This window comes from Echiichthys vipera (genome assembly GCF_963691815.1).
Source record: "Echiichthys vipera genome assembly, chromosome: 22".
Taxonomy (NCBI): Eukaryota; Metazoa; Chordata; class Actinopteri; order Perciformes; family Trachinidae; genus Echiichthys; species Echiichthys vipera.
In genome coordinates this window covers 6785867-6801114 of record NC_139847.1, presented here as the reverse complement: position 1 = coordinate 6801114, position 15248 = coordinate 6785867, and the positions used below count along the sequence as shown (strand labels likewise).

General features: G+C 40.9%; 2 protein-coding genes across 2 annotated transcripts; both read left to right on the top strand.

Annotated features, from left to right (window-relative positions):
* The first annotated feature begins 240 nt into the window (after positions 1 to 240).
* Positions 241 to 4126, top strand: pfdn2 (prefoldin subunit 2). The gene is made up of 4 exons (XM_083937395.1): positions 241 to 329; positions 1422 to 1510; positions 1804 to 1927; positions 2831 to 4126. Exons 1-4 carry the CDS (start codon positions 249 to 251, stop codon positions 3014 to 3016), a joined length of 480 nt encoding a protein of 159 aa, XP_083793521.1. The 5' UTR covers positions 241 to 248; the 3' UTR covers positions 3017 to 4126.
* A 1445-nt stretch (positions 4127 to 5571) lies between these two features.
* Positions 5572 to 9750, top strand: b4gat1 (beta-1,4-glucuronyltransferase 1). The gene is made up of 2 exons (XM_083936807.1): positions 5572 to 6929; positions 7929 to 9750. The coding sequence occupies exons 1-2, from the start codon at positions 5823 to 5825 to the stop codon at positions 8118 to 8120; spliced, it is 1299 nt and encodes a 432-aa protein (XP_083792933.1). The 5' UTR covers positions 5572 to 5822; the 3' UTR covers positions 8121 to 9750.
* Positions 9751 to 15248: the final 5498 nt, after the last annotated feature.

Here is a 15248-nt window from a genome sequence, read left to right as displayed (position 1 = left end):
ATGTAGTCTGTTCTGTTTTTTTTTTCATTTTCAGTGTATAAATCTAAAAAGAAGAAGACATTATCTGTATTTTCATTGCATACTTTTCCCTGTATACCATCTGTATCTATGCCAACTCATTTTAAATAAAGCTGCAGGGAAAAAAATAATAATAATAAATAAACTAAATTAATAATTTCCGCACAGGCACTCTCTGGACCAGCTCTACACATTCTGCCCGGGGTCCTTCTCAGATAAACCCTTTCAAGATGGCAGCCAACAGTAGCAGCACGGGTAGCAAATCCAGCAACAGCGCCGATGGAAAACCGTCCGGCGTGTCAGCCGAGCAGGTACTTTCACCTCCACCTCGGGCTGCTTTAGTCGGTGCCGTTAACGGTGATGTTGCTCCGTCGTGTCCGGTGAAGCTAAAGCCGCTAATCTAACGGGCAGCTAACGGAGGCTAACTGTAGCTCACCGAGGCTAACGTTAGCTTACCGAGGCTAACGTTAGCTTCCCCATCGCCATCATTCTGCTTCCTCATCACAAAACGTTACAGCAGAGTGAAGTCACATCTGATTATTTAGACTTTAAGACTTTGTCACCGGACACGTAACTGTAATTTAAGTGCATTTAAAGTAACAAACGTAACAGTTATAGGAATGGTGTCCAGTTAAAGACAAGTGTGAGATGCTATTTTTATCACTGAAGACCCTGTGACACTTACACCCAGCCCTGTTTTAAGATCCAAAATTCAAGAAGGTTTATTTATACCGAGGGAAATTATACATTTACAAAGATGGGAAAGGCTCAGAGTAACAATAAGCTAACATAAATAAAAAATAAATAAAGCTAACATGAAATAAATCAGACAATTTACCAACAAGGTAGGCCTACAGAAAGTATTCACATCATTTTTCTAAATAAAACTACCACTGTTTAATACTCTATAAAGGTCAAAATATTTAAAATGCTGCTAATATTTTTATTATTAGCCACATGTAATGAAAGTAGGATTGTAACTAAGGACTATCTTAATTATTTTATAGGTTTTAATACTATATTGTATTGATTAATATATTAATATTTAGCCTTTAAATTTGCAGAAAATACTGAAAAACGCACATTACAATTTCCTACAGCCCATAAAGTCAGGGACCCTGACAAATAATATGTTGCTGAAAAAACTAGAGATGCACCGATCCAGTCATGTCTTTTTATTAACATCATACACAGCAAGTTAATTAAGCCATTGTTTGTTGTGTTTCAGGCAGCTTTTTTTATTTTATTACATTTTAAAATATCTGTTTTCCGTGCACTTGACTTTACTTTACTGAAGTTGCTTTAGGGATAACGATGACCTGGTCGATTGAGAGTACTCACAGGCTTATCTCACAAGTCTGTGTGTCTGTTACGTTGCTGACGGTGTATTTTTTGTGTGACAGGTGGTGGCAACATTTCAGAGGATGCGTCAGGAGCAGCGCAGTATGGCTTCCAAATCTGCAGAGTTGGAGATGGAGATCAACGAGCACAGGTTGGTGCAAACAAAAAAGTGACTATTTCAAAAAGGGTATCACGACTTTCTATAGGCAGTGTGTCTTATATTTAATCATGAAAGACATTTCACATCATCTCCCTTTGACCGACCCACCACAGACCTGATTGTGCTGAGTCTGGCTTTGATATTTAACGCAGTATGTCATAAAAATCTGTCACAATCCAAGAAATGCACATTTCAGAGATTACGTGTTTCAGTTCAGTTACAGTTCCTGGACCAGAAAACTGATCTTTTAGGTGTTTTTTTAACATCCCTTTTTTTCCATCCAGCTTAGTAATTGACACCCTGCACGAAGTGGATCCTTCGAGGAAGTGCTTTCGTCTAGTCGGAGGCGTGTTGGTGGAGAGGACGGTAAAAGAAGTTCTACCAGCTTTGGAAAACAACAAAGAACAGGTGATGGATGAGAAAAGAAAAACAAATGTCCCAGTATTTCAGTTTAAAGAATCAGGGTTCAAACGGGTGCTTGAAATCCTTGAAAATGCTTCATCTTAATGTGTTTTCAAGGTTTGAAAAGTGCTTGAATTAAGGATAAAGTGCTTAAAAATGCTTCAAGTTGTATTCACATTTCTTTCCAAACAAATGGCTACAGGATAAATATTTAAATATTGTTTAAACTCTTATCCTTCTGGTATTACCAAACAAAATTTTAGTTGTTAAAAGCAAAATACCATCTCTCTTAACGTGATTTAAAAAAAAAGTGAAATATTAACTTTCAATATGTATGTATTTGTAGAAATGTGGAATTTACCACAGCTGTAAGGTGCTGGAAAAGCTTGAAAATGGACCTTAGAAGTGCTTGAATTTAGGTTAAAGTGCTTGAAAAAGGCTTGAAGTTGTATTCGCATTTCTTTCCCAACAAATGGCAACAGGATGTAAATTTAAATATTTTTAAATTCTTACCCATCTGGTATTACCAAACAAAATATATATAATATATCTAATATAAACAAAAAAATCGTTGTTTATAGCATAATACTATATCTGTTAATGTTATTTTAAAAAGTGAAATAATAATGTCAATCAATAAGTCTGCATTTTAGAAACAAGAATTTACCACAGCTGCAAAGTGCTGGAAAAGCTTGAAAATGGACCTTGAAAGTGCCTGAATTCGACTTTGGAAAAGGTGTAAAAACCCTGAAGAATAGATTTGCACGGTCAACACTAATGCCAGCACACTTGTTGCATTGTAATACACTAATAACAAATGTTTTAAATATCAATTTAACATCATTTCAAATCTAAAATGTCATTTAGTAGAAAAGGTCTCACTGTCTTTTCCTTTTTTTCTCTCCACAGATCAACAAAATAATCGCGGCGCTCAACACACAGATGCAGACGAAAGGACGGGAGCTCACAGAGTACAGGGAACGCTACAACATCCGGTTGGTGGGCGAGGGCGAAGAAGAAGGCCAGTCGGCGCCGTCCTCCCAGGACAGCGAAGGGGGCGAGTCTAAAAGCGGAGCGAGCGTGTTAGTGTCGTAGTTTGTAGTAAGAGGGCGACCGCCGGGCCTTATGATTTCTGCAGTACTGAAAATAGAGTTGGAGTCACAAAATCTAGGTTTCAAAATTGGACTTTTCACAGGATGCATTTAGATTTGGAGAATTCTGCTAAACATACTGCACTTGATAGTGAAATACTCACTTTACGTTGTGTTCTGCTTACATCTGTGAGTGCTAGTGCGCTCGTCTTATACAGTGTCTTTCAGTGAAGCTGACTTTTCTTATTTCTGATATACTGTGGCATAATTAAACAATTCAATTCTGAGTATTTGTTTTAGTCTTACTCAAGTAAATATTTTACAGCCTCAGATTACAGAAAATTTTCCCTCATCTAAGGTATAATTGGCAAGTTGCTGGGTTAAAATACCAAATGTCCAGACCATGGGTGTCAAAGTGATCCAGTAAAGGGCCGTGTGGCTGCAGGTTTTCATTCCAACCAAGCAAGAACACACCTGACTCCACTTACTCAATCACCTGAACTGTCTTCACACAGTTGATTTGTTGGACCAGGTGTGTTTTTGATAGGTTGATATGAAAACCTGCAGCCACACGGCCCTTTACTGGATCACTTTGACACCCATGGTCTAGAACATAAGAGCGCACACGGTTATTACCTTAAAAACTAGATCACATGCATTTTTAAGTCATCATGTTTTTGCGTTTTGTAAATTTAGGATTTTGGACTAACAGCTAGAAAATGAGGAAAAATAAAAGCTGACTTCATAGGGCCCTAAAGCTTTGCAAGAAGCCACCCTTGCCAATGCAGTACAGGTCCTTTTGAACTACTTGTTATGAGCATGAACAAGATATTATACTGTAAACTTGTCACTATAGATCAAATTGAATGTGTCAGCTTCATTCGCCCTGTCTCTGTGAAACATGATTTCCACCCCCATAACCTTAAAAATAAAGCCCCGTCATTGAAAACACAATAGAAATTGTCATTCTTTCTGATCTGTAGCACATTTAAGAGTTAAAGAGAAATGAATGTGTTAACTGATGCCACTTAGAACCTGATGTGTGCTGTCTGTCTGCACTGTTCATGTAGTTGTTTTTGTCAGTGGTCATGCATTAAAAGAATTCACAATTGTGCATTTTTGTGTGGTGTCTTGAAGCCTTGTTACTGTTTGCCACGAAGCCCTTATTGTTTACAACTTTAACAAACATCACCCCATGCATGTGTTGTAGAAGTCAAGTTTAGATTTTAAAAATATGTGACAGCGAAACCTGTGGATTGGGAATGAATGCAGTCTATTTAAATTTGGGTGGTCGACTGGTTTCCATCTTTTTGTTCCCCTTCCTGGTTTATCTTTGCACTGGAGGATGAAAATCAAGGTCTGACAGATGTTTTCATACAGCCACATGGATATTAGGTAAGTCACTGGGGGATTAATGCAATTTTTTTTTAAATGACGCCAATATTTTTGGCCTGGGGTTTGGATGAAAAAGGAATTGTAAAATTAAAATGAAACATACATACTGTAAAAACACCTATATATATTTTTTTTTTGTAATTATAGATAAAACATCCATCTCAATTCACAAGTGTACGTTTACCTTGAGCAAAGACACTACCATTAATTGTACCCTGCAGTATATTAATTCACTGGTTCTCAAACTGGTATTTGTATCACTGGTGGTACTTTGAGGAATCTCCTTAATTAAAAAAGGAAACATTAATTAGTAAGTTATAATATTAAGAAACCACTATAACATTAAAGATCTGTAAAATGTAGTTTAAAATAAATTCAGCATCTCCTGTAATATTTTTGTTTGAACATCAGCCTGCTACGTAGTCACGCTCGAGCTAAACTGTGACGGCAGAGAGTGATTTGAGGTGAAATGAGTGGTTTGGAAACACTGTCAGTTCTGGTGCTTCCCTTTCCTACAGTGTGGCTGTGGATGAAGACAGTCGACAATAAATAATCCTCTGATTACGTATAAACCTTCCTGTTCGTAGCAGATCAGTGTCGGCCTACACTGCTGTATGTTAACATTGGTCTTAGTGGAGGTACTTGAGAGAGCCTGATATGTTTTGAGGTGGTCCGTCAAGTACAAAGGTTGAGAACCACCACCAGTGAAAGATAACCCCTCTGTTTAAATCTAATTTGTATGGAGAAGAGCCTGATGGATTTTTACTATGCATAAAATCAAGGCTGAAAAAAATGGTGAAACACTAGAAATATAATTACAAAAAATTAAAAATGTAATTCGACGAGGATGGGATTCGAACCCACGCGTGCAGAGCACAATGGATTAGCAGTCCATCGCCTTAACCACTCGGCCACCTCGTCCCTGGACTACATATGTGTATACCACACCTTTTTATACAATCCATACGTCTAGACGTGTAATAAGTGTAATTGAGTGGCAATAGCCCTTTATTAGCACCAGTTCAGCTAACAGCTAGCCGTCATACAGGCACAGATGCGGTGGTGCGCCTTTACTCCCGACATTACGGTTGTGACGTGTTGACATGCGCCGCAGTCGCAGCAGCTGCAGAAGAGCAGAAAGGTAACAACAGTGTAGATGTTTTGATGGAGATCATTGAAACTGGGTTAGATTCGGGGTTTCGACCGTGCTGTCGAGAGCCGTGTGCAAACAAGATCTGGGGCAGTGATGCCACTAACCCGCAGAATGTGCAAGTATGCGCTGCTTTTCACTGTGTTAGCATTGTGGTAGCTATGTAGGTAATGCTAGCTGGGACGCTTGGACAGAAATAGCCTCTTGCTCCGGTGTTTGGATCTGCTTTGCGCACACTAGTTGGCCAGGCTGCAGTTTCTCTGGCATGCATCTCTCCAAGAAATGCTCCGTCTTCAAAGTGGTGCTGAGTGCTCTGCTGATAGTGGCGCTCCTGCAGCTCATATACCTGTCCTTCTTATCCAAGTTTCACGGTAAGCAGCAGCGGTACCGATACTCGGAGCTCTTTGGAGGCTCTGGGGGCAAGAAAAATGGGCACCCCGAGAAAAACTCGCGGAAGGAGCGTCTGAGGTACTCGCTGTCCACAGGTGGGATCTTTGACCACAGTGGTCAGTACCGGGTGTACAAGAACTTGATCAAAAGTGATTTCACCACAAATAACAAACCAGGGTCCGACCCCGCCTCCAATGTCCTGGCTCTAGCCACGCACACAACCATCAACAACCTGCATCACCTGGAAACTCTTCTGGAAAGGTGGCACAACCCTCTCTCTGTGGTCATATTCGCGCACGGGCAAGATGTCAGGTATGCCACAGCTCTGGTCTACGCGCTCAGCTTCTTCTGCCCTCAGATCCAGTCTCTGGTGGACTTCCACTTGGTCTGCCTCTCTGGAGAGATGGCCAGTTTCCCTGACCAGGACCGTGAGCATTTTGCAGGGCTTGAGGACTGCGCCTCCGTGTTCTCCAGACTGGAGACGCACAGGGATAAATACAAGAACTATGACATCAGTGGGAACGTCTCCTACCCCAACAACCTCCTTCGTAACGTCGCCCGGAGTGGCACAGAGTCCTCCTACATCCTGGTCATTGACATCGACATGATGCCGAGCGCCGACCTGCACCAGCAGTTCCTGGCCCTGATCATGACGCGTGAACCTGTGAGCGATGAGGTATTCGTGCTGCCCGCCTTTGAGATCCGTCACGCCCGGAAGATCCCCGCCAACAAGGCAGAGTTGGTTCAGCTCTACCAGGTTGGCGAAGTCCGGCCCTTTTATGAAGAGCTGTGTCCTCGCTGTCAAGCCCCCACCAACTACTCACGCTGGGTTAACAGCCACGTACAAAGAGGGACGGGCACCCTGGAAGTTGCCTACACGCTGACCTGGGTGGACCCCTGGGAGCCTTTCTACATCGGGCCCCACACTGTGCCCCTCTACGACGAGAACTTCAAGCAGTACGGCTTCAATCGCATCAGCCAGGTTTGTACAAAGTTCATCCGCACGTCCACATACGAGCTGAAGAAGACTGTGAGATTCAGTTGAAAGCTGTAAAAAGCAAAAGTAAAAGTGTCGTTGAGTGTAATCTAATGCACATCAGAATGGCAGGTTGCATCTTTTGTAGTGGTTTTGCATTTATTTTTACACATTTTGCATCTTTTTGAGGTGATTTTGCATCTTTTGTGGTGGTTTTGCATCTATTTTGACCCATTTTGCATCTTTTTGTGGTGGTTTTGCATCTATTTTTACACATTTTGCATCTTTTTGTGGTGGTTTTGCATCTATTTTTAAACATTTTGCATCTTTTTGTGGTGGTTTTGCATCTATTTTTAGTCATTTTGCATCTTTTGTGGTGGTTTTGCATCTATTTTGACCCATTTTGCATCTTTTTGTGGTGGTTTTGCATCTATTTTTAGTCATTTTGCATCTTTTTGTGGTGGTTTTGCATCTATTTTGACCCATTTTGCATCTTTTTGTGGTGGTTTTGCATCTATTTTGACCCATTTTGCATCTTTTTGTGGTGGTTTTGCATCTATTTTTACACATTTTGCATCTTTTTGTGGTGGTTTTGCATCTATTTTTAAACATTTTGCATCTTTTTGTGGTGGTTTTGCATCTATTTTTAAACATTTTGCATCTTTTTGTGGTGGCTTTGCATCTATTTTTAAACATTTTGCATCTTTTTGTGGTGGTTTTGCATCTATTATCGAACATTTTGCAACTTTTTGTGGTGGTTTTGAATCTGTTTTTGAACATTTTGCATCTTTTTGTGGTGGTTTTGCATCTGTTTTTTTAAACATTTTACGTTTCTATGTCCTCTTTTTTGTCTCCATGTGGTTGTTTTTGTCTATTTTCAGTCATTTAGCTTCACATTGTGAACATTTTTTTTCTTTCAGCAACATTTTTTGAGTCAGACTGATATTGGGCTGGAGAAGTAACATCTTTGACAGGAAGCGCCTTCTCTTTTCTGTCTCCCTCCAGGCATGCGAGCTCCATGTAGCCGGATACAAGTTCTCGGTGCTGAGCTCGGCCTTCGTGGTGCACCGGGGCTTCAAGATCCAGGGGGAGTTCCACGCCAGGAAGGACGAGGAGAATAAACGAAACCGGGTTCTGTTTCGCAGCTTCAAAGAGGGCCTGAAAACCAAATACCCATCTTCCAACCGACGATGCTAAAACACGATGAGGATCTCCTGCTGACATGATCGACGTATTTTTTTAACCTGATTTAGCTTCCAGTCAGGCTCTGTCTAATCGAAACGTCCCAGTTCTGTTCTTTGATTTCTCGTGATGACAGCACAGTAGGAGTTAAATCTAATCCAACACTCTCTCCGTCCTCTCTGAAAGTGAACAGCAAGGAAATGTTCTCTGGGGATTTCTGAGAGCGTCCTGCTACCTGGAACTGTCCAGTACTGGAAAACTGGCTGGAGAATATTTTAATCCAAAATGTAGATGCCATTTGATCGACATTAATGTTAAAGTATAGGTACATTTTCTATTTAACGTTTTTTTTTAGCTTGTCCAGATAAAAAGAAACATGGGCACAGATGTGACTAAAAGACTCTTTACCTATTCACTCAGAGAGAGAGAGAGAGAGAGAGAGATCCTAAGAATAGTCCACTGTATGTACTGTATCCTAGAGTTTAATATTTCATGACCACTGATCGAAGATTGCCTTGTTCCTCAAAGTCCAACTTAAGTTAAGGTCATCACTTTTGCTGTCGGACGTTATCTCAAATATAGTTGATAGTGTTTAATAATGAAAACATCTTCCTATCCCAAAGATAGAACTGTGACGTAACTGCTTTATGCAAATATAGTTTAAAATGAAACGATAGGACCGGCTGTATGAAAACAAGTTTTCCGTAGATGTAAAGAATTAACAGCCTTCTCATCTCAGAGCTCATCAGCATCCGTCTGGTGATAATTCAGCCTCCGGGGGCAACGGTCGATATTTTTGGGTTTCCGCTCTTTTGTGTTCGATTTAACAACTTGAGGCGACAGAATGGAGTTGGAGTTGAGAGACGACTTCTTTATAACATATATCTGCATATGAATGCAAATAATAAAAAGCTTGATTGTCATCAGACGATCCCCAATGGGTTACGAGATTACGACCAACGCGTTCGGCCTCTTTTGCTCTCAACACGGACGGTTTACCTGCATGCAACCACAACCTGCTCAAAGGTGATAGGTCAATACTTCTAGACTATAAACGGACTACAAACTTAACCAGAACCCTTAGGATACAGAAATATGTTATTATTCCTTTTTTTCTGAAAGGAGAACCCAGGACACATTATGTCGATTTCAGTTGGACTGTAGTTTTGGCATGGATCCACTAAAGCATCAATCATGAAGTGAAACACAATCCAGTCTGAGGGATCAGGTTGACCACAAACCTAGGTTTTCCACAAATGCATCACTTTGTTTCAGGGTTCCTACACATTTTACATTTTATATTTAAAATTCCAGACTTTTCCAGACTTCTCTGAGGATTTTCAGTCGTTATTAAACATCTCCATACCAATTGTTAGATGCTTATGTGAATAAATGGTTTTAAAATCCAACTTTTAACACAAGTATTTTAAATTCTGACTATGTTGCCAAGTAATTACAAGATATTTTAACCTACATATCGTAGCTCATATAAGTGAATGAACTCTAAACTGAGACATGTTCAACGCACAGCATTTTATTCAAGCTAAATGCAATTAATAACTTAGGGCGCACTCACACTGTCCATCCGTACCGTGCCCCATGCTTCAGGGTCCTTGTCTCCCCCTCCCTCTCCCCGTTTGTACTCACACTACCTGGGCCTCGGCGAATGCTTCTTGCTGTCCATACGTTATCACGCCGTAACACGTTACACGTTACACGCATTGATTGACATCATCGCGATGCGTCGCTTTGTTAACAAATCTTTACATAGACCTCTGAGTTTTTGTGCGTCTTGTCGACTGTTTTTGAATCTTTTCATCGACCAAATCTGCAGTAAACACTCCACCTCCGCATCACACCAACGTGAACCTTTCGCCACCATTTTTGTTGTTGTTAAATGTCCGCGCATGGTCCGTCCTTCTTTTTTCTATGTCCCAACAGGCGCACATAAAATGACATAAGAGCCACCGTAGGCCTTGTGCTCGTACACTTTCAAACACGCTCTACAAAAGCCCACCTCTCTCAAATGGGCCGTGGACGGCAAGCGGGCTGCAGCTAGGCGCGGTGCGGTTGCACTCTCACTGGTCAAACGTACTGGGCTTACCCGTAAAAACCTGTTTGGGAACTCTACGGAAGGACAGTGTGAGTGCGCCCTTAGTAACTCATCAGGCCAACTTGTGGTCGGTGGGTCATTCGGGCTCTCCTTCGGTTGGGCAACAGATGTTGAGAGGCTAGTGGTCCAGTGCTAGATGCTTTGACGAGACACCAGTGCTTTTACCCCTGCGTGTGGCTTAAAATTGCTGCCAGCTTGATTAGTTTCATCTCATCTACAGGTCGGCAATGTTGCCTTAACAAGCTTTTTTTGATTTGTAAATATAAATATATTTAATTTTAAGGAAGTGAGATAATAGTCGGGAAACAATACAAACATTTTCCCATACTCTTTTCCCTTTTTCCGACTTATCCAGACCTGGAAATTACTCAAATTGAATTGCATGCTTTTCCATACTGTGTAGGAACCCTGTTTTCAGTTGTGTATGTTTGATGTTTCTGTTTGAATGTCATCAGTGATGCTGTCCGACCACCAGGTGGCGCCAGACACTTGACTGCTAAGTGCAGTGCTTCAGTTAATACATTTTAGCCTGAAGCAGAACCCAAGGGATTCAGGGGGGAGGTCGTTTTACTCAACGCCACAACCGTCAGCACATTTCAGACGTTCTCAGTACCCTGTGAGTGATCGTTCTTGCCGCAAACTGTCTGAAGAGATTACTCGCGAGTCATGAGGACAACCAAAAGCACTGGGAAACTTTTACACAGAACGTTACGTACGACACTACGATTTCCCCAACACTGTGGAAAACTGCTGTATTATAACACGGAGGATCTGACGCTGGTAGTCGGTCAGATAATGTAGAGTTTGGGGGTTTTTCTCCTGAAGTAGACTTTAAGATGGGGCCAGGGGGCTATAGGTAGAAAGGTAGCATGGATTAAAAGAAATACTGCTCAATCAAAAGCCCTCTGTGCTGTCAAGAGGATTTCTGTGGGAAAGTTTATCTCAACACCACTAGAAAATATGAAATTATTGATTAAACTTGTTATTATTCTGTATAGTACTGGTACACTGACTACCACTCTTGCCACATAAACAGCACATGTACTGCGAAGTATACATATAGAAAAGAGATTGGTCCATTTTAAGTGTTAAGTTGATATGTGATTGTTGATTTTTGGAGATATTTTAATATGTTTTCCTTCCTCATTTGCAGTGTTTATGATATATTTATTGTGAAAATATTTTCCGTCATTTGGAATTTTTTTAAATGGCCGAAGCAGGAAAACTGTAGCACAACATTGTGTTTGTTGGTTTGGGACATTATTGTTCATTTTTTAAAATTTGGTATTTTTCGATCAATTTCAACGTGTTACCTTGTGTGATGACGTGATGTGTCTTTCCCTTACTTGAACATGCATTTTGTTTTTTGTATTTATTTTTTCTTCTGTGTTCACGAGACATGATGCTTGATTTGTATAGTTGGAATTTCTATTAAACCTAACTGGTGACTTTTATTTGACCCAAAACTGTAACTCATTTAATTTGATTTAATTTTGTACTATTAATTAATTAATTAATTCATTCATCTTCAACCGCTTGTCCCTGTCGGGGTCGCGGGGGGACTGGAGCCGATCCCAGCTGACATCGGGCATGAGGCGGGGTCCACCCTGGACAGGACGCCAGTCTATCACAGGACACATAGAGACGAACAGAGACAGACAACCATTCACACCTACGGGCAATTTAGAGTCATCAATTAACCTAACACACAAAATACAGTCAGTTGTTTCAACTACTGAATGAACATCCTCAATCATCTGAAAGCCCTTTAAGCACAGATCCAATCAATTAATTTAACCAAAAAGAATTTATAATGACGAGAAACGTCCACAGTGTTTCTGGAGGGATCACCTCAATAGGAGGTGAGGAAGCTGAGGTCAGTCCAGGCCAAGAACTAACGAGCTTCATGTCCAAAAAACATGCTCCTCACAAACAAAACACCATCTTTCACTCATTTAAGCTTAAACTGTGTCTCCAGTTCTGTAGGAATTTGTATTTTTGTCTTTGTGGTGGGTTGTTTATGTGTAGATATCAGTCGGGAGTATCGTTCACCAAGCACTTGACACAGTTGACATTAACCTGTGGTGTAACATGGCTTAACATGGAGGTTTAAAGGCATCCCTGCAGCAATAGCATGTGGTGGGTGATTACAAGGTGAGTCAGGCCAGCATCCCAATTAAAAGCTCCTATTTAGTAATTAAGATGTCTATTAAAGTGGACTTAAAGGAGTTCTCAGTAAGGCTCCTGTTTGTTATGAATGACTTACTACTTCTTCTGTTTTCTTTATATAAATTGTCATTTCTCTGCATGACAAACGTGTTAGAAAGTTGACGTAGAAAATGAGAAAACAAAGCATCGATCTCTGTGTTTGCGTAGGTTTTAAAGTTCCCCAAGTGTTGATTGGTGAAGTGACCATCTGTCAGTGAAGTAGAGCACGTGTGACATTCGCCGCTCGACTACTGTCCGGGGCACTGTGGCATTTTGTGGCTAAGCCTTCATTACCGGGCTCAATAATGAGCCTGCCATGCAAGAGCAAGTTGCACGCAACTCCTTGCTTTGGCTTTTAGATCGGCTTTCATTGAGCCCACCTAATCAGCGTCTACCTAAACGAAGTTGTGTGTCGTTTGTAAATGTGCAGCACTTTTGCTTTTTGATCATTTATGTCACGGCTTTCTCCTTGAAGATGTGCTCTTAATCCAACGTACAAGCATGAACTGATCAGTTTCTTTTTTTGCATTTTTTAAGGAAAATTGTTCATTAATCTAAAAAGAAGCGTTGTCCCGTACTGTTATCCACACTTTTTTCACTCTCCTTCAAGCTACATGAGGACTTTTTTAAAAATGGCACGTAATTTAATTAGTTTCACGTAACTTACATATATAACATATACGTTGTTGGTATTGTCCCGACAAGAAAAGTACTACTCATGTTTCGTCTGCCCCTCTTCTTCCCATCTCCCCCTGACCTGGGTGTTAATAATGTGGCAGAAGGTGCAGAAATGAAGGGGGGGGGGGGGGGGGGGTCTTCTGTGGATCAGGAGAGGCAGGTTTGGTGAGGTAAAGTGGGGTTATATCGACAGCTTTGGGGAGTGGAGGCTTATCTGGGTCAGGGAGCTTTACGACATAAGCAATTAGGGCTTCCCTCTCTTGTGTACGCTAGCAGGAGGGAGGCCTCCCGCCCTCTAGATTAGCCGCCCTGCTAAGGCCAGGAGAGCTCCACTGGCTTCTGGGCGGTGGAGGCAACCAGCTGGAGGGCGAGATGAGCGGGCATCGGGGGTTTCCTCAAGAGGGAGGGAGCGCAACGAGAGCAAGGGGTCAGCACACAGGCGTTGTAGTCCTTCTGGGTCAGTGAATGGGTGAGAAATGAAGGAGTCAATGACCCATACTCATGAAAGGAATTCAAGAAATGACATGTGGGTTGTTTGTTTCAAATGGTTGTTTGTCCACTGTAGCATGTTTAACAGCAGTTTGAATAGAAAAAAAGACTATAGAAGGATGTTTATGCCCCTCAGCTTGACATCAGTGATTTCCTATAATGAGCCACTTGACTGGAAGGATTTGCAAAGTGATTAGGACACATTGTTACGAGAAATGGTTGAAGAGATCTTTGCAATTATTGAATGAATGATTTGAAGTGTCTCAAAGGGGATACAATGACTTACAAACAGATAACAATGAAATAGTTGTGTTTTCGCCACACAAGAGTTTCAGCAGCTGAGTAACAAATGTCTCTCAACCAAAGATAAGATGAAACCGTGGGTAGGCAGGGAGGAAAATGTAAAAAAATAGTTAAAAATCAACATTTTACTGCTTCTCCCTAAACTTCCCTGATGAGGTAAAAACACAAACATGTAGGTTCAAACAAATGTGATACTATATAACTGAGACCAACGACTACGTATTCTTTCTAAAACAGTGTTTCAAAACAAAAAGAATAGATCTCCATCCTTATTAACACACCTGAATCCATGTATAACGTACCGGTGTAAACAAGGAGCAGATTGTCTAACGTGGTTGGAAATGTTGGATGTATAAATACAGAAAATACTTCAGATGAAGAACAGCAACGGTGAAAAGTGAATGTCACATGCATATAAGGCGGCAAAGGTTGTGGAAAACACAGATTAGGAATCTGACTAAATATGACAAACAATTGTTTTCATGATCAGTGAATGTCCTCTTGAGTATTGTGTCATTTACTCTATTGAACGTCAGAAAACAGTGAAAAATCTCAATTTCCTAGAATCCAAATTGTTTATATTGTCCGACCGGCCGTCCAAAACCCAAACATATTACAATATTACCCTTTATTATCACTGATGGGAATCAATGATTATATAAAATTAATGTCTATAAGTTGCGAGTTAAAGGCATCATCTTCTGTTTTTTTATATATATCAATAAAATCCCCTTTAAAGTGAGAACTAGCTTCTTCTTATTTACACTTTCGATCAATAATTTAAATTAAAAAATGCTTTTTACAACTTCCAAGAGCCTGGACTGACATCCTCAAACGTCTTGTTTTGTCCAACAAACACTCAAAAACCCAAAGATTTCTAATTATAATGACATAAAACTGAATGAAGCAGCAAATCCGCACATTTGAGAAGCTGGGACCACATAATGTATTTCATTTTTACATGAAAAATGTTCCAGCTCCAACGTGTCACTGCCACCATCCTTCTTTACAACCTCCCCTCTTGTGCGCCCTGTTACATGTAAATTACATGCAGGTGAACACGGACACTCTGTCTTGATCGTGACAGATTGAAACCACACACTGAGCATGTCTCTCTCTGAGATGCAGCCATCCGTTTCACTTAAACAAGTGAGGGCTTAGCTGCCATCAATGCCAGCTTTGGGAGAAGTTTACCTGTCTGCTTATTGGAAAAAGCCTCTCAGGCAAAGGGCATGCATATCACTCTGCCTCTTAACCTGGTGTTCCTGGAGGCCCAGGCTGCCCGCATTTTAAATGTATCCCGCTAAAGCTAGACGATCCCGGCTGGAGGACAGAAGTAATGAGACGTGACA

What these genes read in the sequence shown, in the direction of transcription:
- pfdn2 (XM_083937395.1), top strand. Translation starts at nt 249, where the DNA reads ATGGCAGCCAACAGTAGCAGCACGGGTAGCAAATCCAGCAACAGCGCC. An exon ending in CCGGCGTGTCAGCCGAGCAG is followed by an intron (nt 330 to 1,421) that starts GTACTTTCACCT and finishes TTTGTGTGACAG; the next exon opens with GTGGTGGCAACATTTCAGAG. An exon ending in ATGGAGATCAACGAGCACAG is followed by an intron (nt 1,511 to 1,803) that starts GTTGGTGCAAAC and finishes TTTTCCATCCAG; the next exon opens with CTTAGTAATTGACACCCTGC.
- b4gat1 (XM_083936807.1), top strand. Translation starts at nt 5,823, where the DNA reads ATGCATCTCTCCAAGAAATGCTCCGTCTTCAAAGTGGTGCTGAGTGCT. An exon ending in GCTTCAATCGCATCAGCCAG is followed by an intron (nt 6,930 to 7,928) that starts GTTTGTACAAAG and finishes GTCTCCCTCCAG; the next exon opens with GCATGCGAGCTCCATGTAGC.